At 46.0% G+C, this 25,756-nt stretch overlaps 1 protein-coding gene across 4 annotated transcripts in view; it reads right to left on the bottom strand.

Annotated features, from left to right (window-relative positions):
* Positions 1–25,756, bottom strand: part of CDH1 (cadherin 1) — a 96,898-nt gene that overhangs the window by 23,013 nt on the left and 48,129 nt on the right. For all 4 annotated transcript variants that reach the window (XM_030794864.1, XM_030794861.1, XM_030794862.1 and 1 more), the window contains 3 exons: positions 8,698–8,921; positions 1,757–1,900; positions 1,176–1,331 (listed from right to left, as the gene is read on the bottom strand). Coding sequence is in view for 2 of the 4 variants with exons in the window: in XM_030794861.1 (XP_030650721.1) it covers positions 1,176–1,331; positions 1,757–1,900; positions 8,698–8,921 (524 nt within the window). In the remaining 2 variants the exon portion in view is untranslated. The remainder of the gene's footprint in view (positions 1–1,175; positions 1,332–1,756; positions 1,901–8,697; positions 8,922–25,756) is intronic.

A 25,756-nucleotide genomic window follows, 5' to 3' on the forward strand; every position in this document is an offset into this window, starting at 1 on the left:
GACCTCCCATTTCCCACACGAGGACCAGGGCATCAGACCTAGAGATACAGGTGGGGGCCTGAAAAACTCTTATTCTATGCCGGGTGAAACTTGCTCTGGACCTTCTAGTCTAGCATTTCCCCCAGATATTTCTGAATTTGGTATCAATATATGACTTCCTGGCCAGGCATGGTGATTTACGTAATCTCAGCACTTTGGGAGGCCAAGGTGGGCAGATTGCTTGAGCTCAAGATTTCAAGACCAGCCTGGGCAACATAGCAAGATCTTGTTTCTACAAAAAATACAAAAATTAGCTGGGTGTGGTGGCCTGAGCCTTTAGTCTCAGCTACTCAGGCAGATGAGGTGGGAATGTCGCTTGGGCCCAGAAGGTCCAGGCTGCAGTGAGCTATGATTGTACCACGGCACTCCAGCCTGAGTGACACAGGTAGACCCTGTCTCAAAAAAACAAATATCCAAAACAAAAACAAAAACAAAAAAAATGACCTCTTGGAGGCCGGGCGCGGTGGCTCACTCCTGTAATCTCAGCACTTTGGGAGGCCAAGTAGTGTGAATCGCTTGAGTTCAGGAGTTTGAGACCACTCTGGTCAACATGGCAAAACCCCATCTCTACTAAAAACAAAAAAATTAGCTGGGCGTGATGGCAGCTGCCTATAATCCAGCTACTCAGGAGGCTGAAGCAGGAGAATCACTTGAACCCGGGAAGTGGAGGTTGTGGTAAGCTGAGATCACATCATTGCATTCCAGCCTGGGTGACAGAGCGAAACTCTATCTCAAAAAAAAAAAAAAAAAAAAAAAAAAAGACCTCTTGGTTTTCCTAAGCTTGCTGCTCCCAAGCCCAAGAAATGAGTTTTGCTCCCTTATATCATCACTGTCCTGTTCCTTTAGGTCAGGGACTTCCAGCCCCAAGAACAGGTTGACATCTTGGGTCTAAATTTGTCCTGGTTGTATGAGGATGCATGGGGATTCTCCTTCCTTTCTTCCTGACAAGGAGAAAAATTAACAACCCCAAACTGTCCCACCTTCTCCCGTCATTTCTCCTTAGCAACAGGTCAAGAGGTGTCAAGTTAAGCTCCTCATGTGTTCAGAGCCTCTGATCTGGGGATCCAGTATGGGTTGACCAAAAAATCCCGGGTAGATGTTACCCCAGTGTCAACAAGCTTCTAAGAGATACTTACAGTGTATGTGGCAATGTGTTCTCTATCCAGAGGCTCTGTCACCTTCAGCCATCCTGTTTCTCTTTCAATAATAAAGACACCAACAGGGGGTGTGTCAGCTCCTTGGCCAGTGATGCTGTAGAAAACCTTGCCTTCTTTGTCTTTGTTGGATTTGATCTGAAGACAAAATGAAAGAAAAAGAATTAGTAAAGAAGGATCCCAGGCCGGGCGCGGTGGCTCACGCTTGTAATCCCAGCACTTTGGGAGGCCGAGGCGGGCGGATCACGAGGTCAGGAGATCGAGACCACGGTGAAACCCCGTCTCTACTAAAAATACAAAAAATTAGCCGGGCGTGGTGGCGGGCGCCTGTAGTCCCAGCTACTTGGAGAGGCTGAGGCAGGAGAATGGCGTGAACCCGGGAGGCGGAGCCGGCAGTGAGCCGAGATTGCGCCACTGCACTCCAGCCTGGGCGACAGAGCAAGACTCCGTCTCAAAAAAAAAAAAAAAAAAAGAAGGATCCCAACATTGGGTCTTTTCCCTTTCACTCCTTGGTACTTCTCTGCCAAATCTCTCCCAGAAAAATAGAGAACTTCTTTCTCTACCTGAACCAGGTTTTTAGGAAATGGGCCTTTTTCATTTTCTGGGCAGCTGATGGGAGGAATAACCCAGTCTCTCTTCTGTCTTCTGAGGCCAGGAGAAGAGTTGGGAAATGTGAGCAATTCTGCTTGGATTCCAGAAACAGAGGCCTAAAAGGAAAGAAGATGAGGAACAAGATGAGACAATTCAGGATGGATACTACGGGTCTAACAGTCCAACCAAGCCAGACAGTGTCCCCAGCCTTCCGTGGGCAGTGTACAGTTTGAATTTAATGACACATTCTCTTATCAATGACAAATTATATATATCCACCAAAATGACCAGTCAAAACAAAAACCAATGAGCCCCTTTGCTATATCGTAAAGACTGCATTCTCTTTTTATCTTTCTTAGTGTCCAGAGCTCAAATAATCATCATGCATACGCAAGTATTGGTTTCAGGGTTTGATATTATCATTTACAAGTTGTTTCAAGCCTCCATAATCTCATTTTATTTTTATTTTTCTGAGACAAGATCTGGCTCTATCACTGAGGCTGGGGTACAGTGGCAAGATCTTGTCTCACTGCAACCTCTGCCTCCCAGGCTCAAGCCATCCCTTCCATCTCAGCCTCCTGAGTAGCTGGGGACTACAGGTGTGCACCACCATGCCTTACTAATTTTTGTATTTTTAGTAGACGTAGGGTTTTGCCATGTTACCCAGGCTGGTCTCGAACTTGTGAGCTTAAGCAATTTGGCCTCCCAAAATGCTGGGATTACAGGTATGAGCCACCACACCCAGCCCGCAATGTAATTTTTAATAGCAACATTATACTCTGATGATTTAATATCAGAGCTTACTCAACAACTGAATATTTGGGTTTTCGATTTCTTTTCTTTTCTTTTTTTAAATAGAGACAGGGTCTTGCTCTGTCACCCAGGCTAGAGTGCAGTAAAGTGATCAAAGCTCACTGCAGCCTTGAACTCCTGAGCTCAGGTGAGCCTCTGACCTCAGCCTACCAAGTAGCTGGAACTACAGGCATGCACCACCACGTGCACCTAATTTTTTAAATTTTTTTAATTTTTGTAGAGGCAGGGTCTTGCCATCTTGCCCAGACTAGTGTTGAACTCCTGGGCTCAAGTGATTCTCCTGCTTTGGCTTCCCTATTTGCTGGGATTACAGGTGTGAGTCACTGCACCAAGCTTCTTTTATGTTTTTCTTGGGGACATAGGTCCTCAAAGTGGAGTTATCCCAAAACAAGTAGATTTTGAGAACTGGTACTGAGAACTACTTTGTGATCAATATAAATCTCTTCATCTCACTGTATCATTATATCTATATGGTTTCCATTTGTTCTAATAGAAGCTGTTGGGATGGAAGCCAAAAACACCCTTTGAGACTTGTATTGAACAGTTTTCATATGCAATAAAGATAACTTTATGCACATGCAGGGAAATAAGAGAGTTGAAAATGGAAGGAAAATATTTGCCAAATTGTTTAAGTGTTTTAAAGTGATTACTGGTAACACAGCAAAGTTTCCAGGGGAAAATTCTATCTCTCACCCTCCACATAAAAACTCAGTCACTGATCATTGCTTGCCAAGTTTGAGTTCAGCTCTATTTTCTGGCTTTAAGATTGAAGATGCACCAGATACATGTGAGATATGACCAGGTATCATCTCAGAACGCTTCCTCAAAGCTGCACACTGGCCACATGTGCACACATGCACACACACCTACGCTCTCTGCCCTCTACATCCGGTGTTTGTCTCCTAGAGAGGCAGCCCAGCCTGCGCCAAGGGCAGGCTCTGGAGCTAGACTGCCTGGCTTTGAATCCTTATGATGGTACCTCCTTGCCCCAGGAAGATATTACTTAATTTCTCTGTACTACAGCTTCCTAATGTCTGAAATGGGGATAATATTAGAACCTATCTCATATAATTCTTGGAAGGATTAAATGAGATGCTGGTATTGCACATTTAAAGTACTGTGAATAGTGCCTGAAACATAGTAAGTGCTCAATAAAGGTAATGATGGAGATGATGGTTGGACTGGTTGGAAAACACTGAGTTATGGTTTTATGGAGATTTGACCCCAGCACACGAACAAAATAAAAAACTGACCATCAACACTGTATCCTAGGCCAGGCGTGGTGGCTCACACCTGCAATCCCAGCACTTTGGGAGGCTAAGGCGGGCAGATCACTTGAGGTCAGGAGTTTGGGATCAGCTTGGCCAGCGTGTACCAAAACCCCACCTCTACTAAAAGTACAAAAATTAGCCGGGCATGGTGGCGCACATGAGGTCCCAACTACTTGGGAGGCTGAGGCATGAGAACCACTTGAACCCGGGAGGCAGAGGTTGCAGTGAGCTGAGATCACGCCACTGCACTCCAGCCTGGATGACAGAGAGAGATTCTGCCTCAAAAATAAATAAATAAATAAATAAATACACAAAAATTAGCCAGGCATGGTGGCATGTGCCTGTAATTCAAGCTACTCAGGAGGCTGAGGCAAGAAAATAGCTTGAATCTGGGAAGCAGAAGTTGTAGTGAGCCGAGATTGTGTCACTGCACTCCAACCTGGGAAACAGAGCGAGACTCTGTCTCAAAAACAAAAACAAAAACCAATTCCAGAAAAACCACTGTATCCTAAGGCTTACAACAGCCACCTTGGCGAGGCGTGGTGGCTCATGCCTGTAATCCCAGCAGGCTTTTTCCTTTGGGAGGCCGAGGCAGGTGGATCACCTGAGGTGAGCTCAAGACCAGCCTGGCCAACATGGTGAAATCCCGTCTCTACTAATATTACAAAAATTAGCTGGGTGTGGTGGTGCACACCTGTAATCCCAGCTACTGGGGAGGCTGAGGCAGAAGAATTGCTTGAACCCAGGAGGTGGAGGTTGCAGTGACCTGAGATTGTGCCATTGCACTCTAGCCTGGGTGACAAGAGTGAAACTCTGTCTCAAAAAACAAACAAACAAACAAACAAAACAACAAAAACTGGCCACCTTGCACAGCCATGGTGAGCACATGGGCACTGACGGATTAATGCAAACCCAGTTATCATCACATTGAAAGGAAAGGAACATGCATGCCTTGCTGACATCAGGACTATGGAATATTTTCAGAGAATGAATAAAGATGAACACTGTGCTGGCAAAACATCACACTAACATTTTCATGCGTGAAATGAAAGAGAGTCATGCCTGAAAACACTGCACATGGAACTGATCCCTCAGAAAAATAGGATACCGGGGGGGTGCGGTGGCTCACGCCTGTAATCCCAGCACTTTGGGAGGCCGAGGCAGGTGGATTGCTTGAGGTCAGGAGTTCGAGACCAGCTTGGCCAACATGGTAAAACCCTGTCTCTACTAAAAACACAAACGGAAGGGAAGGGGAAGGGTAAGAAAAGAAAAGTAAAAATAAAAAAGAAAAGAAAGGAAAGATGCCAGACTGAGAAAACTCACCCAAATAAGGTAAAAGAACTAGAGACTAAGATCTATTCTTATACAAATTGAGAGATTTTGAGCCTGTGCAACAAGGTGAGACCCTATCTCTACAAAAAAAAAAAAAAAAAAAAATTAGCCGGGCATCATGGTGCACCCTGTGTCCCAGCTACATGGAAGATTGAGGCAGGAGGATTACTTGAGCCTGGGAGGTCAAGGCTGCAGTGAGTTGTGTTCCCACCACTGCACTCCAGCCTGGGTGACAGAGCAAACTCTGTCTCCAAAAAAAAAAAGATTTTGTTACCTGGATATGTTGTTTCTTAAAAAAGTTAAAAATTAATAAATATATAATGAAAGCAAGGTAAGACTGCCATCTAATTACAGTACCACCTGGTTCCAGAAGGATCCTTTGAACTATAGAGACAAACCAAGGTGAGTCTCAAACCAGCTGAGGCATAATCCGCTACCTACCACCCAATATCCACTCTTTGTTTCTGATTGAAAACAAAATAAAAACCTATCTCTCCAATATATATCTCAATTTTGTAATTCTGTAATATACATTCCAGAAATGTATTCATATAAAAGACTACATTCCCTACACTGCACGTGCAGCTAGATGTGCTCATGAGGCTAAGTTGTGGCCAGTGTTTCTCAAGTGTTGCTTGTGGAGAATTCCACAAAGGTTGGGCTGGGCGCGGTGGCTCATGCCTGTAATCCCAGTGCTTTGGGAGGCTGAGGCGGGTGGATCACAAGGTCAGGAGTTCAAGACCAGCCTGGCCAAGATGGTGAAACCTCGTCTCTACTAAAAATACAAAAAAATAAGCTGGGCTTGGTGGTGGGCACCTGTAATCCCAGCCACTCAGGAGGCTGAGGCAGAGAATTGCTTGAACCCGGGAGGCGGAGGTTGCAGTGAGCCGAGATCGCGCCACTGCACTCCAGCCTGGGTGACAGAGAGAGACTCATCTCAAAAAAAAAAAAAAAAGAATTCCACAAAGGTTTCTTAAAAGGCAGACAAGGCCAGGCGCGGTGGCTCACACCTGTAATCCCAGCACTTCGGGAGGCCGAGGCAGGCAGATCACGAGGTCAGGAGATCGAGACCATCCTGGCCAACACGGTGAAACCCCGTCTCTACTAAAAATACAAAAAATAAGCCGGGCGTGGTGGCGGGTGCCTGTAGTCCCAGCTACTCAGGAGGCTGAGGCAGGAGAATGGCGTGAACCTGGGAGGTGGAGCTTGCAGTGAGCTGAGATCGCGCTACTGCACTCCAGCCTGGGTGACAGAGCGAGACTCCATCTCAAAAAAAAAAAAAAAAAAAAGGCAGACAGATAACTAAGCAATGAATTTTTATGCTACTCCTTTCTCCTTCTTATTGCTTAGAATAAAGACATGATTAAAAAAATAAAAAAAGACATGATGACAAGCTCCAGCCACCATCTGGGATCATGAGGTCTCCTTGAGGATGAAGTCATGTGCTGAGGATGACGGAGCAAAAAGGAAAGGGGGAACCTGGGCTCTTGATGACTATCAAGTCTCCATACTGGGCACAGCTTAGCCTAGGGCTTCCTTAACTTGAAGAATAAACCACGACATAAACCACGACAACTGGGAGATTTATATAACATGTACTTGAACCTAATCCTGATACAGCAGACATGGAGGCAGAGACAAAGTTCAAGAGATGTGGAAGAAAAGTTGAAGACCCAAGCTCAAAACTGTCCCTACAGCCGGGCGCAGTGGCTCAAACCTATAATCCCAGCACTTTGGGAGGCTGAGGGGGGCAGATCACTTGAGGTCAGGAGTTCGAGACCAGCCTGGCCAACATGGTGAAACCCATCTCTACTAAAAATACAAAAATTAGCCAGGCATGGTGGCGGGTGCCTGTAATCCCAGCTACTTGAGAGACTGAGGCAGAAGAATTGTTTGAACCCGGGAGGCAGAAGTTGCCATGAGCCAAAATTGCGCCACTGCCCTCCAGCCTGGGAGACAGAGCAAGACTCTGTCTCTAAAAAAATAAAACTGTCTCTGGATCATAAGAGGCTTCCACACACAGCTGCCTGGCAAGGACTCACTGTGCTGAATTTTTTTCACATGAATGATGGCATCCCTTGGAGACTTTGAGTCAAGGAGCTATGTTAATATAGTCCTGTAGTATTAGATTCCTCATTTTTCTGGTCTAATTACACCAGGGAGAAAAATCGGATCAGGAAGACCATTAAGTTCCAAGAGTATCAAGAGTCTTCAGGGAGAAAAGAAGATGTTACTGGCCCTGGCACTTACAACACATTCCACACTTCCAAAGCAGTAAGCAGGACACAACCAGAATATCCCCCAGAGAGACATTTCGGTAGGAAGCACTACAGGAACACTTGAGAAACTGGCTTCGAGTAACAACCCCTAGAAACATTCCTGCTAAGAACCTAGGCAGACATCCATCCATCCTTCCATTCATGGCCAATTCATCTGTTTGTCTGTTCCTGGTATGGGCCGGACCTAAGGCCAGGCACTGCAAATACAATGGGAAAGGGTCTTGTGGAGGTTATAGTCTAATGGGGTAAGAGCTGCCCACTGGTTCTTCTCCTTCTTTGCCAAGACTCTTCTTACTGGAAGCACAAAAAGCAAAATGATCAGAGAATCCACACTCGGCCAGGCATGGTGGCTCACTCCTGTAATCCCAGCACTTTGGGAGGCCAAGGCAGACAGATCAATTGAGGTCAGGAATTCGAGACCAGCCTTGCCAACATGGTGAAACCCTGCCTCTACTAAAAATACAAAAATTAGCCGGGTGTGGTGGTGGGTGCCTGTAATCCCAGCTACTCAGGAAGTTGAGGCAGGAGAATCACTTGAACTGGGGAGGTGGAGGTTGCTGTTAGTCACGCCACTGCACTCCAGCCTGGGCCATGGAGTGAGACTATGTCTTAAAAAAAAAAAAAAAAAGAGAGAGAGAGAGAAGAAGAAACCAGTTTTCATTCAATCTTCTTCCCCCAGGAGGGGAGTGGTAAAGACAGCTAACAATGACCACATATGCCTTGTGTATTTTTAGCATTTCACATGTATTAATTCCATCCTCACTATTGTCTCCATTTTACAGATAAGGAAGCTCAAGCATAGAGAGGTGATGTAACTCCTCCAACATTAACCAAGTAGTAAATGGCACGGCTGAGATTCAGTCCCAGACGGTGTCCAGGCCTTTACCACTCTTCCACACTACCTGATCCCCACACCCCAAAAACTCCAGCAAGAATCATTCAGTTAGACCAAGAGCCCTCAATTCGGGCTGATTTGTCCCCCCAGAGGCCATGGGCAACATGTGGAGATACTTTGGGTTGTCACAACTGGTGGAAGTGCTACTGGTGTCTAACCAGTTAAGGCCAGGGATACTTGCTAAACATCCTACATAGTGCACAGGACAACCCCTACAACTCAAAATCATCCAGCCCAAAATGTCAATGGTACCAAGGCTGAGAAACCTGGATTAGACAGTGCACTAAAACAACAGCGAACTTCTCAGAAAAATGCCAACATACCTGATGGGGCGGGGGGCGGTGGTGGTGCCCCACCGTATTCAGCGTGACTTTGGTGGAAAACTTTCTGTAGGTGGAGTCCCAGGCGTAGACCAAGAAATGGATCTGTGGGTTATGAAACTGTAAAGGCCTTTTGACTGTAATCACACCATCTGTGCCCACTTTGAATCGGGTGTCGAGGGAAAAATAGGCTGTCCTTTGTCGACCGGTGCAATCTTCAAAACTCACTGCAGGGCAGAAATCACAGAGATTAGGAAATTGGACAGATTAAAGACAAGAGCATTCCTTCTCCAAAGAGCGAACTTGTGGGAAGCCTCCCATAAAACCAAACACAACCAAAACAAACCACAATCCGGTGACAGAACAACAAAGCTATCACCATAACGTTAGTTCTTCACAATTACAGGATGACTTCCTTGTGCTCTGATTTCTTTCTCATCTTCTTGTCAATTGAAAATATTATCTTGTCTAGAAAGTAACTTCTCGGCTGGGTGTGGGGGCTCATGTCTGTAATCCCAGCACTTTGGGAGGCTGAGGTGGGTGGGTCACTTGAGGTCGGGAGCTTGAGACCAGCCTGGTCCAGCGTGGTGAAACCCCATCTCTACTAAAAATACAAAAATTAGCCAGGCGTGATGGTAGGTGCCTGTAATCGCAGCTACTCGGGAGGCTGAGGCAGGAGAATCGCTTGAACCTGGGAGGCGGAGGTTGCAGTGAGCCAAGATCGCACCACTACACTCCTGCCTGGGCAACAGAGGGAGACTCAAAAAAGATGAAAGTAATTTCTCTTTTTCAATAACAACAAAAAAAGGAGGCTGCTCTGTCCATTGGCCCTTGCCAGTCAGCAGGAGAACAGATCACTAAAATAACTGGGACTGAAGACCTATTGTTCCCAGAAGTTAGTGCCTAAGGTACAGTGAGAAGCCATTTACATTTAAATAAGCCATTTACATTTAGAACAACAGTGGCAGATAATGAGAGAGCCAGCAAGCAGTAATGGTTAAGAGTAGACTCTGGACCAAACTGCCTGGTTTAAGTCCCAGCTCTGCCACTTATGAGCTCTGTGACTTCAGGCAAGTTACTTAACCTCTCTGTGCCTCAGTCTACCTATCTGTAGAATGATGGCAACGATAGTAACTATCTACTACGATTGTTTTAAGGTACATAGACAGCACCTTGCACATAACAAGCATTATATTAGTTTGTTAAATACAAATTTTAAAACAAATATAGCTTTGATTAATCATTGATTCAGCCCCCATGAGTATTCCACAAAAGTCACCGATAAGTCAATAGTTACTGACTGCTGATTACATTAATATCTTCTGAGGAACCAAGAGGTGTTACCTACTTGCAGCCTAGGGCACAGAGGAGAAACTGATCAATTGATCACTGTCGGAGAGATGGTGAAGGTTTCACAGGAAAGTCTTTAACCTGACCATGCAGGGTAGCAAGACAAATGCAAAAGACAGAAAAGGACTACTTGGGTGGAGAATGTTATGACCAATGGCTTAGAGACAAAACTACTTAAAGCTCTATAGCTATTAAAGTATTAAAACTTTAAAAAGTATTAATATCGTTCAGGCACAGTGGCTCATGCCTGTAATTCCAGCACTTTGGGAGGTTGAGGCAGGTGGATTATTTGAGCCTAAGAACTTGAGACCAGCCTGAGCTACATAAGGAGACCCCATCTCTACAAAAAAAAAAAAAACAAAATTAGCTGGTCGTGGTGGTACACACCTGTGGTTCCAGCTACTTGAGAAGATGAGATGGGAGGATCACTTGAGCCCAGGAAATCGAGGCTGCAGTGAGCCATGATTACACCACTGCACTCCAGCCTGGGCAACAGAGTGAGACCCTGTCTCAAAAAAAAAAAAAAAAGTCTGGGCACAGTGGCTCATGCCTGTAACCCCAGCATTTTGAGAGGCCAAGGTGGGCAGATCACTTGAGGTCAGGAGTTTGAGACCAGCCTGGCCAACATGACGAAACCCTGTCTCTACTAAAAATACAAAAAAAATTAGCCAGGCGTAGTGGCGGGCGCCTGTAATTCCAGCCACTTGGGAGGCTGAGGCAGGAGAATCTCTTGAACCTGGAAGGTGGAGGTTGCAGTGAGCTGAGATTGCGCCACTGCACTGCAGCCTGGGCAACAGTGCGAGACTCCATCTCAAAAAACAAATAAAAGTAATCAAAACTTTAAAAAGTATTAATACTCTAAAACTGGAGAAGCTGTGGTTGAAGCATCTACATTATACATTAGAATCTCAAAGGACTCATTCAAATAGGTAACCATCAAGCTATATGCCAGACACTGTTGGACTGTGAGGACAAAATCATGACGAAGATAGTTAAGGTTTCTGCTCTCATTGAGCTTACACTACTGAGGAAGAGATGGACAAAGACAGAAACTTAAAATTTCAGGCAGTGGTAAGTAATAGGTAGAAAGAAATTAAAATAAAAGAGGGTGATATAAGAGTGGCAGAGGAGAAGGGAGTTTGCTGAAGATGTAACATCTATTGCATGGTGAGGGCAGGCCTTTCTGAGGTAGGACCATCTGAGCTGGGACCTGAAGGAGCCAGCCTTGCAGAAGCCTGGTTCAAAGAAGCTTCCAGGCAGAGGGGAACAGCCGATAAGACCATTCATTCTAGGAAACTCTCAGCTTGGCCTGATTTCCTCCCTTTCAAATAATTGTCCGATGGAACTTCTATTTCATCCAAGTGCTCTTTTATAAAAATTCCTGCCGTCCTATCTTACAAGGCTAGACATGAGGATCAGGTTTCTGCCAGAAAGCCCTGAAGCCATCCCTAACGCCTGGGCAGCAGTTCTCATTTCTTCCACCAGGGGCCACCCTTGCAAACATTTCTGAAGCCAACAGCCCTGCCCTTACCAGAGAAAAATAAGACCACGTTTGGGGGTGAGAGGGGAAGTACCAGATTTTCTCCATTTTGAAGATGACACTGAGGCTCACAGAGGTTAAGAAATTTACCTGACATCCTGTAACTATTAAATGGCAGAGCTGAGACAGGCCCTTAACATGGGTTAGTCTCATGGTTGGCTCTTCCTCTCTCTGGAGAGACCCTATTAAGGCCTTGGTTGTTTTTTTTTAAATAATATTTTTTGTAGAGATGGGGTCTTGTTATGTTGCCCAGGCTGGTCTTGAACTCCTGGACTCAACCAGTCTTCCTGCCTCGGCCTCCCAAAGTGCTAGGATGACAGGCGTTGAGCCAGTGTGCCCGGCCAACCTTTTTTTTTTTTTTTTTAATTATTATTATTATTTTTTGAGACAGAGTATCGCTCTGTTGCCAGGCTGGAGTGCAGTGGCACGATCTTGGCTCACTGAAACCTCCGCCTCCTGGGTTCAAGCAATTCTCCTGCCTCAGCCTCCCGAGTAGCTGGGATTACAGGCGTGTGCCACAACACCTGGCTAATTTTTGTAATTTTTGTAGAGACAGGGTTTCACCATGTTGTCCAGGCTGGTCTCAAACTCCTGACCTCAGGTGATCCACCCACCTCGGCCTCCCAAAGTGCTGGGATTACATGAATGAGCCACCACACCCGGCCCCAACCTTGGTTATTTTTAAAAGGAAGATTATGCCTCCAAGCTAGGATCCCAAGACTGAGATCAGAGGCTACCCCATGCAATAGCTGGGAGTCTGCTACCTGGCAAATAAACTGAGCAACCAAACCAGGAAGAGTTCATTCGTAGGAAGGGAGCTGTGTCATTCAAAGAGTCGCCCACCTGACCCTCCCTCCCAGTTTGTTAAAAAAAAAAAAAAAAAAAAAAAAAATCACCACCATGCCCCAACCCCTACCTTCTCAGCCCTTAGACTGGGTCTACAACTCACTTCCGCAACTTGAAGGGAAGGATGGGGTGAGCAGGGGGAGCCGTAATAAATGACGGGAAGACACAGACAAGGAAAAAGGGCTGGACTCAGGGTCTGCGACTGGATTATAAACCCAGATTCTGCCATGTTCTGGCTGGGTGGCTTTAGCAATTTGCTAAACCTCTATGGGCCTTGGCCTTCTCTACTATAACATAAAGGTTATCACCACTGTTTGAGCCTACCTCTAGGGTTTTGTGAAGACCAAGACAGTGAATGAGATGACATTTTTTAAGTTAAAAAGCAATGAAAGTAGAAGAGATGACTATTATTTCTGTGTATTTGGGTAGACAAGTGTTTGTTAACTGAACAGCTGAGCCATAAGATGATGAAAGAATCAAGAAGGAATGCCAAGTCCTTAAAGGATGGGCAGATACCATCCTTTTAAGTCTAAAATAGGAATTTCTTTTCAAACTAGCAAAACCAGATGCTCTTCAAAAAGTCCTCCCCCACCCCCAGCAGAAGTAATGGGGCAACTAGGTCATCTTTAGGGGCTTGTCATGTAAACAGGGAATGAGGGCTGCACTGAATTCCTTTCTCCAGCCTTCCCAAATTTAGGCAGTGAAAGTTGAGACAAGCATGATTGGACTTGCCAAGGGTGGCGGCCTGAAAAAATGAAAATGGTTTTGCAAATAACTTGATCCAAGGCACTTAACCTGCTTTGGGGCACCTCATCTTAATGGTGGTTAAGCCCTACCCTTTGAGAAGTGAGAGTATGACGGGGAGCCCCAACCTGAATTCCAGGTGCTCATAAGACTCATTATCTCCCCATGCAACCTGATCCCCTGGGCTGATTATAGGAAATTACAGGAAAGATTGAAAGGTTCTCCAGCTCCAGGAAGGCTCTGGGAAGCTCATTGTCACGCTGGCAAGGGCTGGGTTGTCTCTGAGCCTGGCAAGTGGGAGGAAAGAAGAATGGCAAAATGTTGAAACTAGAGGATCAGTATACGGGGACTGGGTATATTTCGACATGCCCATAATAAAAAGCTAACAAAAATAAAGCTAACAAGGGTCTAAGTGTTCTTTAACCCAGCATGCCCACCTTTCATAAACTTATTTGGTCACTTGTTGTAAAACCAAATCCCAACAAAAGAAGCTAAGACTGCATTCCCCACTACTGGCCATCTCTATGTGGGAAAATCTTTTTTTTTTGTTTTGAGACGGAGCGTCACTCTGTCACCCAGGCTGGAGTGCAATGGTGTAATCTCAGCTCACTGCAACCTCTGTCTCCCAGATTCAAGCAATTCTGCTTCAGCCTCCTGAGTAGCCGGGATTACAGGTGCCCACCACCATGCCCAGCTAATTTTTGTATTTTTAGTACAGACAAGGTTTCACCATGTTGGCCAGGCTGGTCTCGAACTCCTGACCTCAAGTGATCCGCCTGCCTCTGACTCCCAAAGTGCTGGGATTATAGGTGTGAGCCACTGTGCCCAGCTGGGAAAGTCTTTTCACTACAACAATATCATCACCATCATCAAAAACTGCAGCCTCAACTAAGCTTCAACTAGCTTTTGTGAACTATTTTATTCACATTTTATTTAATTTTATTTGTGTGCTTTTTGAGACAGGTCTCTGTCACCTAGGGTGGAATGCAGTGGTACAAACATTGCTCACTGCAGCCTTGGCTTTCTGGGCTCAAGCAATCCTCCTGCTTCAGCCTCCTGAGTAGCTGGGGCTACAGGTACATGCCACCATGCCTGGCTAATTTTATTTTTTGTAGAGATGGGGTCTGACTATGTTGCCCAGGCTGGTCTCAAACTCCTGGGCTCAAGCAATCTTCCCGCTTTGGCCTCCCAAAGTGCTGGGATTACAGAAGTGAATCACTGCGCCCAGCCTCATTTTAATTTTTTGAGAAAAGGTTTTACTCTGTCACCCAGGCTAAAATGCAGTGGCACAAACGCTAGCTCACCGTAGCCTCAGCTTCCTGGGCTCAAACCATCCTCCCACCTCATCCTCCAGAGTAGCTGAGACTACAGGTGTACTCCACCGCAGCTAATTTTTAATGATTGTTTGTAGGGACAGGGTCTTGCTATCATGCCCAGCCTGGCCTTGAACTTCTGGCCTCGAACTTCTGGCCTCAGGTGATCCACCTGCCTCAGCCTCCCAAAGTTCTGGGATTACAGGCATGAGCCACCAAGCTTGGCCTATTTTATTAGTATTTTAAACATGTAGAATATTAATGTGCCATGCTCTATTTTAAGCATGTGCTGCCACACCCAGCTAATTTTTGTATTTTTTGTATTTCAGCAAAAAATGTAATTTTATGTTTACAAGACTAGATGGGGTTTTGCCATGTTGCCCAGGCTGGTCTTGAATTCCTGGCCTCAAGCAATCCACCGATTTCAGCCTCCCAAAGTGCTGGGATTACAGATACAAGTATTGTGCCTGGCCAGGAGGCAGTTTGAAAACAACAACAACATATTTTCCTTACATATCCTTGTATTACTTTGCCTGTTACAATTAGAATGAATTCCTCTTTTTTTTAATGACAAAAACTAGTAAGAATGACTTTTAAAAAGTGTTTTTAACACCCTGTGACCACTGCATGCTGTTATTAAACCTACAGTGCCCCACTTTCTAGCCTACTGGGCAAAAGTAGCTTTCAAGAGAGGACCCCAAGAGAGATGACTGATGTTCAAATACAAATGAAACCCAAGTTCATGAAAAGCTTTTGGTCCCGGGCAGGCTCTGAGCACTCAGCAACATTCCTTGCTTGAAATTGCCATCATGCCACACGGAACAGTCCCACTTTGACGATCCCGTTTCTTCTCCCACGCCCGCCTGGTCCCATAACTGGAATGTGAGTGGGTAGAAACAAGACAGTCTCAAAAGCCTCTATATTATTTTCAGAAGATGTTGGGATTTAAGGACAGGGGCCAGCTATGAAAGGCAGCAAACCATAGTTGAGTTATTTGGTAACCAGTGGGATAACCTAGTGTCTTAGACGCAACTAGTTGGAAGCAGTGTTTTGTCCACACTGCACACAAAGGGGCACATTGTGGATTGCCTCCCTCTCATCAGAACACATTTCCCACAGCAAACACCAAAGAATACTGCATTTAGCAATTTTTTTTTTTTTTTAAGACAGAGTCTGGCACTGTCACCTGGGCTGGAGTGCAATGGCAGGATCTCAACTCACTGCAACCTCTGCCTCCCGGGTTCAAGCCATTCTCCTGCCTCAGCCTCCCGAGTAGCTGGGATTACAGGTGCCTGCCACCATGCCCAGCTAATTTTTTGTATTTTTAATAGAGACGGGGTTTCACTATGTTGGCCAGGATAACCTCGAACTCCTGACCTCGTGATCCGCCTTCCTCAGCCTCCCAAAGTGCTGGGATTAGCCACCGCACCCGGCCTACATTTAGCTTTATTCAAAGACCATTTGAATTTGAGAGCTCAGTCTCAGTTATGCATAAAAACTGGAGGACAAGATCAGAGAACTGGCTGGGCATGGTGGCTCATGCCTGTAATCCCAGCACTTTGGGAGGCCGAGGCAGGTGGATCACCTGAGGTCAGGAGTTCAAGACCAGCCTGGTCAACATGGTGAAACCCCATCTCTACTAAAAATACAAAAAATTAGCCAGGATGGTGGTGGGCGCCTGTAATCCCAGCTACTCAGGAGGCCGGGACAGGAGAATTGCTCGAACACAGGAGGCAGAAGTTGCAGTGAGCAGAGATTGCACCATTGCACTCCAGTGTAGGTGACACAGCAAAAAAGACTCCATCTCAAAAAAAAAAAAAAAAAGGCCGGGCGTGGTGGCTCACGCCTGTAATCCCAGCACTATGGGAGGCCAAGGCAGGTGGATCACGAGGTCAGGAGATGGAGACCATCCTGGCTAACATGGTGAAACCCCGTCTCTACTAAAAAATACAAAAAAAATTAGCCAGGCATGGTGGCACGTACCTGTAGTCCCAGCTACTCGGGAGGCTGAGGCAGGAGAATGGTGTGAACCTGGGAGGGGGAGCTTGCAGTGAGCCAAGATGGCGCCACTGCACTCCAGCCTGGGCGACTGAGCGAGACTCTGTCTCAAAAAAAAAAGCCGGGCATGTTGGTGCACCTGTAGTTCTAGATATTAGGGAGGCTGAGGCAGAAGGGTTGCTTGAGCCCAGGAGTTGGAGGCTGCAGTCTGCTACGATTGTACCACCACACTCCACCCTAGGTGACAAAGCAAGACCCCATCTCTAAAATTATAGTAATAAAAATTTAAATAACAAATTTTTAAAAATAAAAATGCAAAGGAAAGAACAATCAGGCCTCCAGTTTGTCCATACTTAGGGCATGTTGAAAAGGACATTCAAGTTCCACCAAGAACACTGACTCTCACTTGATAAGTCTCTAATGTTGTGTGTCCCTTTGCTACTAAGAACTATGGACAAGGCCAGGTATGGTGGCTCATGCCTATAACCCAACACTTTGGGAGGCAGAGGCAAGAGGACTGCTTGTGTCCAGGAGTTTGAGACCACCCTCGGCAATATAGCAAGACCGTGTCTCTACAAAAAACTCAAAAAGTCAAAAATTAGCTAGGAGCCGTGGTGTGTGCCTGTAGTCCCAGCTACTTGGGAGGCTGAGACAAGAGGCTTGCTTGAGCCCAGGAGGTCGAGGCTGCAGTGAGCTGTGATGGTACCACTACACTCAGCCTGGGCAACAGAGTGAGACCTTGTATCAAAAAACAAAAACAAAACTATGGACAACAACAACAATCTATATCCTTATTAGATAAAGCAGTCCTGTGTGGTAGGGATTTTAGCACCCTCCCCCCGACTTTTTTTTTTTTTTTTTTTGAGACAGAGTCTTGCTCTGTTGCCCACGCTGGAGTGCAATGGTGCAATCTCAGTTCACTGCAACTTCTGCCTCCCAGGTTCAAGGGATTCTGCTGCCTCAGCCTCCTGCCTCCCAGGTTCAAGGGATTCTCCTGCCTCAGCCTCCCAAGTAGCTGGGATTACAGGCGTGTGCCACCACGCCCAGCTAATTTTGTATTTTTTCACTTGAGACGAGGTTTCACCATCTTGGTCAGGCGGGTCCTAAACTCCTGGCCTCAAGTGATCCATCCACCTTGGCCTCCCCAAGTGCTGGGATTACAGGTGTGAGCCACTGTGCCTGGCCAGCATCCCTTTCTTATAAATGGGGAAACAGAGAAGGAACTTAACCAAGTTCCATACTATGAAGTGATGGAAGCTGTGGTCTGATGCTACTTAGCTGCCAGGACTCACCAGGCAGCCTGTCTGTTAGTACTAATGAGCCATTCACAAGCCTGCTAGATGAATGGATACTGAGGAGTTAGTTCTCACAAAAGAATAGGACAGTTGGAGAGTAACTTGAATAACGGCAAAAGCATCATTATACACACTCCCTCTCTTCTTGGATGAAAACTGAGCCTTGGAAATCCAGTTCCAGGCCTCAGAGAAACCTAAGGATATTCCAACAGCCACACAGAGGAGGAAGTGTTATACTTCAGTTTCAAAGAGGTCTCGCTGTATGTTACCACTTTGCATAAGCTGAAATAAGTCAAAGTTCCTCTAAACTGCCAACGTCAACCGCAACATTTTTCCAGGGAAGATAAGCAGGTTGGAGTATCACGTTGCACAAGCATGACTCTTAACGTGCCCACAACATCCATGCAATGTGCTCTCAGGGCGGCAGCTGAGGCTTCCGCACCCCTGTTGACAGGCGACCCCCATGGCTTCCCAGGGACTGGAAGTGTATTTGCATGAAGCTTATCAAGTTCCTTCTAACGTCCCCCAAACATATGTGCCCAGAACAAATTATATATCGTCTCTGTCTTCACTGAGCTACAATGTCAACAATGAACGCTGCCTGGATGGGAAGCAGGGAGCAAAGTCCCCTTGGCTTCTGTCCCCATCAAAGCAGATGGGGGTGGAGAGAGAAAACAGTGACATTGAAGATTAAGGAAAAGTTAGCCCAGGACCCTTTACCCTTTACTTTCTGAAGTGGGAGAAACAAGGCTAAAGGTGTAAGCCATCACCCTTGACTTTTTCCCTTTGTTTAAGATTACTCAGGTGACTTGGTCACACTGGCAATGGGTGTCTTTTTGCTTTCCCAACCATGGTTCTGCTTGGACAAATGCTGTTTCCTTCTCTGACAGCAAACACCATGGGTGTTGATCAGAACCAGCCCGGGGGGAAGGGTCATGAATGGTGCTTCTGGAATTGATTAAAAGTCAGTGTCGCAGGGCGTGCTGGCTCACGCCTATAATCTCAGCACTTTGGGAGGCTGAGGTGGGTGGAACACTTGAGGTCAGGAGTTCAAGACCAGCCTGGTCCACATGGTGAACTGTCTCTACTAAAAATACAAAAATTAGCCAGGCGTGGTGGCACATGCCTGTAATCCCAGCTACTCGGGAGGCTGAGGCAGGAGAATTGCTTGAACCCGGGAGGTGGAGGTTACAGTGAGTCGCGATTGCGCCACTGCCCTCCAGCCTGGGCGACAGAGCAAGACGGCGTCCCCCCAAAAAAAAAGTCAGTGTTTAGGCCGGGTGTGGTGGCTCATGCCTGTAATCACAGCACTATGGGAGGCCGAGGCAGGTGGATCACCTGAGGTCAGGAATTTGAGACCAGCCTGACCAACATGGTGAAACCCAATCTCTACAAAAATTCAAAACTTAGCTGGGCATGGTGGTGGGCGCCTGTAATCCCAGCTACTCAGGAGACTGAGGCAGGAGAATTGCTTCAACATGGGAGGTGGAGGTTGCAGTGAGCTGAGATCACGCCACTGCACTCCAGCCTGGGCAACAGAGAGAGACTCCATCTCAAAAAAATAAGCAAACAAAATACAAAAGGTAGACGTCCCCACCTCCTTTGAGGGATTGCTTCAAGGATTCTTCCTCCAGTAAATCTTTAGCGAGCCCTTACACTCTTTGTCAAGCATCATCCTAAGGCCTGAGAAATACAGCAATGGACAAAGCAAAGTCCCTGACCTCATGGGGCTTTCATTTCAATGTCAAAGAGATAATTAACAAGTAAATAAGTAATCATGGTGGCTCATGCCTGTAACCCCAGCACTTTAGGAGGCCGAGGTGAGAGGATCACTTGAGCCCAGGAATTCAAGACTAGCCTGAACAACATGGCAAGACCCCATCTCTACAAAAAAATTAAAGACTAGCTGGGTGTGGTGGCGCGTGTCTGTAGTCCCAGCTACTTAGGAGGCTGAGGTAGGAGGATCACCTGAAGCCCAGGAGGTCGAGGCTGCAGTGAGCTGTGACTGTGCCACTGGACTCCAGCCTGGGCGACAGATTGAGAAGCTATAAAAAAAAAAAAAGAAAGAAAGAAAAGAAAGAAAGAAAGAAAGAAAATGAAAAAAAGTATCAGGAATGAAAAGTGTAATAGAGAAATATAAGCAGGTAAGGAATTTCCAAGGGCTTTATGCGAGAGGCAGGACAACTCACTAAATAAAAGACATTAGGGAATATTAGGGCATATTAGGGAATAAAGGGAAGTGAAAGAGACTGCCCCAGCTTCGAGCTGTGTGCTGAAGTAAGGGAGAGAGCAGGCGGCAGTGCGGGGGAACAGTTCCGAGGTCTACTCAAAGCCTGCACACCTACTGTGTACATGCCTCCTGCATGGGAGGCAGCCTGTTCTAGTACTGAAGATCCAGCCACAATCACAACAGATAACCACTCCTGCCCACCCGGGGCCAACATTCAAGTGGAATTAACATGATTTTAGCACAGGCCTGTGAGAAAGGTTAGCTCTTGCTCCTGACGGCCAGATTGCCTCCCCATACCCCATACCCTTCTTGACAACAAGGCCAGAAGAGAACTTAGTTTTAAATCATTTTTCTTTCCAGGCCTCTCCCAGAGAGGACAGAAACAGCCAGTGTGCCCATTGATTAACAGCCTCACCCAGTTTCATCTCAATATTCCTGCCTGGATTGGGATCTGCTGCCTAAGGAAACATTCCTGTGGTCAGGTTGGGCAACTCTAGGAACTGTTTGCTTACTGATTAAAAAAATCATCACATTTTCTTTCTTTCTTTCTTTCTTTTTTTTTTTGAGACGGAGTCTGGCTCTGTCGCCCAGGCTGGAGTGCAGTGGCGCAATCTCGGCTCACTGCAAGCTCTGCCTCCCGGGTTCACGCCATTCTCCTGCCTCAGCCTCTCCGTGTAGCTGGGACTACAGGCGCCCGCCACCATGCCCGGCTAATTTTTTTTTTGTATTTTTAGTAGAGACGGGGTTTCACTGTGGTCTCGATCTCCGGACCTCGTGATCCACCCGCCTCGGCCTCCCAAAGTGCTGGGATTACAAGCATGAGCCACCGCGCCCGGCTAATCATCACATTTTCTTCCTCCTTTTTCTTTCTGTTGGATTCCCCGAGGTTAGGGAGACCCCAAGTACTGAATTCCAAAGCTACTAAATCCCTCCTCCCTTCTCCCCCTGATGCCCATGCAGGAAAGGGCAGCTGACAGGCCTGAGATGTGGGAGAACAAGTCCTGGGCCTCATAGACAGTGGTAAGGCTTAGATTCCCACTGGTGAAATAAAGCATGCACCAAAATGCCTCCTAACATCATTTCCATCCAGGGTCTAACGTGCTGCAAAAGAGACTTTCCTGGGTTTTTTTTTTTTTTTTTTTGAGATGGAGTTTTGCTCTTGTTGCCCAGGCTGGAGTGCAATGGCGTGATCTCGGCTCACGGCAACCTCTGCCTCCCGGGTTCAAGTGATTCTCCTGCCTCAGCCTCCCAAGTAGATGGGATTACAGGTATGTACCACCATGCCCGGCTAATTTTGTATTTTTAGAGACGGGGTTTCTCCATGTTGGTCAGGCTGGTCTCAAACTCCCAACATAATGTGATCCGCCCGCCTCAGCCTCCCAAAGTGCTGGGATTACAAGCCTGAGCCACCGGGCCCAGCCTCCTGGGGCACTTTTTAAAAATACTCAGCCAGGGCCCCTGCCTCAGACTAACTGAATCCAGATGCCCAGGGCTGGAGCAGTAGCAACTAAGGAGTGAGGGATTTCTTCTGGAGGTGATGAAAATGTTGTGAAATTGATTGTGGTGACGCTTGCTTAAGTCTGTGACTATAAGGGAAACTGTTAAATTCTACACTTTAAAGGGTATAATATATGCTATGGGGATTATGTTTCGATAAAGCTGTTACAAAAAAAAAAAAGATGAGCCAATCGCACAAGTATTCATAAGCCCATCTGTGCAGAGAGACCACTGCTAACACCTGATATGTGTCCTTCAGATCCTGGTCTACATCCCTTTCCTAATTCATTTACTCCCTTGTCCTGCATCCCTTTACATCCTGTTCTCCAAAATTAGGTTCTGGACATTATTCTATTTTTAAACACCTGGCCAGGTGCAGTGGCTCACACCTATAATCCCAGCACTTTGGGGAGGCTGAAGTGGGTGGATCGCTTGAGTCCAAGTCCAGTCAAGACCAGCCTGGGCAACACGGGGAAAGCCTGTCTCTACAAAAAATACAAAAAAATTAGCTGGGCATGGTGGCATGCACCTGGAGTCCCCATTACTTGGGAGGGCTGAGGTAGGAGGATCACTTGAGCTGGTGACATTGAGGCTGCAGAGAATCATGTTTGGGCCACTGCACTCCAGCTTGGGTGACAAAGTGAGAATGGATCTTCCTGTCCAACTTTCATTCATTCATTCATTGATTCATTCATTCATTTTTTGAGACAGTCTTGCTCTGTCACCCAGGCTGGAGTGCAGTGGCATGACCTCATCTCACTACAACCTCCGCCTCCTGGGTTCAAGTGATTCTCCTGCCTCAGCCTCCCGAATAGCTGGGATTACAGGTGCCCGCCACCATACCCGGCTAATTTTTTTTTGTTTTGTTTTGTTTTTAGTAGAGACGGGGTTTCTCCATTTTGGTCAGGCTGGTCTTGAACTCCTGACCTTGTGATCCACCCATCTCGGCCTCCAAAAGTGTTGAGATTACAGGCGTGAGCCACCATACCCAGCCCCAACTTTCTTATTATTTCGCATTTACCCATTTAAAAAAAGACTTATATATAGTCAATCTATAAAGTAATTAGGATGGGTAAAATATGGTATAGCTACTCAGCAACAAAAAGGATCAAACATCACAAAATGCAGTAGCATAGATGAACCTTAAAAGCATTACACTGAGTGAAAGAAGCTATTCACCAAAGTACACAGCTCATATGAAAAATCTAGAATAGAGACAAAAAGCAGATCAAGGGTTGTCTGGAGCTGAGTTAGGCTTGACTACCAATAGGCCCAAGGGAACTTGGGAGGTGGTGGAAGTATTCTAAAACTGGATTGTGATGACAGCTGAACAGCTGTGTACATTTATAAAAATTATCTAACTGTACACTTACAGTGGGTAAATTATGTGGTATGTAAATTAAATCTCAGTGAACCAGTAAGAAATATATAGCTATTAGGGTCTCTTGAGGAATACCCCATGAGTCAAAGTCCTATGGTTCAAAAATGAAAGAATCCAGGCACCCAAAAATGCCAAGGTTATGAAAAAGTGCAGAGAAGAGAAGCCATAAACAATTCTTAATTAACAGTAGGCTGGGTGCAGTGGCTCACACCTGTAACCCCAGCACTTTGGGAGGCCAAGGCGAGCGAATCACTTGAGGTCAGGAGTTTAAGATAGGCCTGGCCAACATGGTGAAACTTCATCTCTACTAAAAATACAAAAAATTAGCTGGGCATGGTGGCACACGCCTATAATCCCAGCTATTCAAGAGGCTGAGGCAGGAGAATTGCTTGAACCCAGGAGGCGGAGGTTGCGGTGAGCCAAGATCGCACCATTGTACTCCAGCCTGGGCAATAAGAGTGAAACTCTGTCTCAAAAAAAAAAAAAAAAAAAAAAAATTAGCCAGGCATGGTGGTGGGTGCCTATAATCCCAGCTACTTGGGAGGCTGAAGTGGAAGAATTGCTTGAACCTGGGAGGCAGAGGTTGCAATGAGCTGAGATTGCACCCTTGCACTCCAGCCTGGATGACAAAGCAAGACTCTGTCTCCAAAAAAAACCAAAAAAACAAAAAACCAAAAAAAACATAGGCTGGGCATGGTGGTTCACACCTGTAATCCCAATACTTTGGGAGGCCAAGGTAGGAATATCCTGAGGCCAGGAGTTTGAGACCAGCCTGGGCAACATAATAGGATCCCATCTCTATTTAAAAAAAAAAAAAAAAAAAATCAACAACTAAAAAACAAAAAATCTTTCTGAGAGTAAATATTCACTATGACAGTCATTACGTGTGGGCACTGTGAACTTTACATTGACTCCTATGTTGCTGTGAGGCAGGTAGGGGTTTTAAACCCCCTTAATGCTGAAGAGCAACTGAGGCAAAAAGCTTAAGTCATTTGCTCAAGGTCAGGGCCTTGTCAAGGTCACAGAGCAGGTCAGCCTCTGAAGGAACATTCGCCCCAGAACCAGCCAGCACCAAAGCTTCTGTTCTTCAGCACTAGGCTTGCGGAGGGAGAGAAATTCCAGGGTAGTTAACAGCAATGTGGGATGGGTAAAAGTAACCACAGATTTATTCTCTATAAAAAACACAACCCAGATATAAACATGCATCAATCTAGGGCCACATTTTCCAAGCACTGGCCGACGCCAAAATGTGCTGAATCTGGCTGTGAAAACACAGGAAAGCCGTTGTGGAATTCAGAACCTTTGAATCATTCAATAAGTCAAGAACAAGATCTAGAAACCTTCTACAAAGAATGAATATGAGGCTTGCACTACTTTCAAATGTGGGCTGTGCTGGAAAAGCTTGGACCCTCTGCGTCTGACCTTTGGAACAAAACTCATACAGCCCAAGAGAACAGCTGGGAGCCAACGCTGCGAAGTGAGGCATTTCCCACAGTCTCCAGGTCACATGCGCTTGCAGATGACTGTACAACAAGTGCTCACTTGTCCAATAGAGCTCACAAGAGGGTGCCTTTTCTCTTTTAATGGATGCTAACATCATTTTTCATTATCAAGAACAAATAAGCATTGATGGGAAAGGCAGCTGCTTCCAAGAGCATTTGCTGAATCTACTCTGACTGCCTGGAAAGGTAACTGCTCAGACTATATGTGTACCTTGGCTCAGGCTCCTGAGAAATGAAGCCTACAACCCATGCTGCATCCTTCTGAATACCAAAAAAAAAAAAGAAAGCAGAAAGATCTCAGACTGGGAGGCTCACTTCAAGAATCCCAAGTAGGGTCAGGTGCAGCGGCTCACCCCTGTAATCCCTGCACTTTGGGAGGCCAAGGCATGTGGATCGCCAGAGGTCAGGGGTTCAAGACCATACTGGCCATCATGGTGAAACCCCATCTCTAATAAAAATGCAAAAATAAGCCGGGCATGGTGGTGGGCGCCTGTAATCCCAGCTACTTGGGAGGCTGAGGCAGGAGAATCGCTTGAACTCAGGATGCAGAGGTTGCAGTGAGCCGATATCGGATCACTGCACTCCAGCCTGGGTGACAAAGCAAGACTCTGTCTCAAATTTGAAAAAAGAAAAAAAAAAAAAAAAAAAAAAAAGAATTCCAAGTAGGCAAAAATAATAAGAAAAGAGCATGAAGAAGAGTGACCCACAGGTGCCAGAATCCGACTCCGGCATACACTGGAGAACAGCCACAGGTCACTCACAAGATGCTATGATACTGTTGCTACCACCACAAGGAGGTGGGGCACCTGTTCCAGCAGTGGTTCTCCAGCCTTTTATTTTCCTGGTTGCTGCTCTTGCAGAGAGGCTCCGTGGGCCGTTTACCTGGACTGTTTCCATTTTCCAATGTGAAACTGGAAAGCTTGCACACAAAAATGAGGTATGTAAAAGGTTATTCACTAAGACATTGTTTGTGCTAGCAAAACATGGGCGACAGCCCAAATAGCTATCAATAGAGAATTAGTTAAATAAATTATGGAATTTCCTTACAGTGAAATACTATGAACCTATAAAAAAAAAATAAAGCTCTTTATGCTCTGCAGGGGAATGATCATCAAGACACATTATTGTTTGTTGATAAAAGCAAGTGCAAAGCAGCACTATCTTTTGTGTAACTAAAAAGAAGGGGATAAGAAATAAGTTTATGCCTGTAATCCCAACATTTTGGAAGGCTGAGGCAGGAGGATCACTTGAACCCAGGAGTTTGAGTCTGCAGTGAGCCATGACTGCACAACAGCACTCCAGCCTCGGCCACAGAACAAGACTCTGTCTTGGTCAGGCATGGTGGCTCACGCCTATAATCCCAGCA

This window comes from Nomascus leucogenys, chromosome 2 (genome assembly GCF_006542625.1).
Source record: "Nomascus leucogenys isolate Asia chromosome 2, Asia_NLE_v1, whole genome shotgun sequence".
Taxonomy (NCBI): Eukaryota; Metazoa; Chordata; class Mammalia; order Primates; family Hylobatidae; genus Nomascus; species Nomascus leucogenys.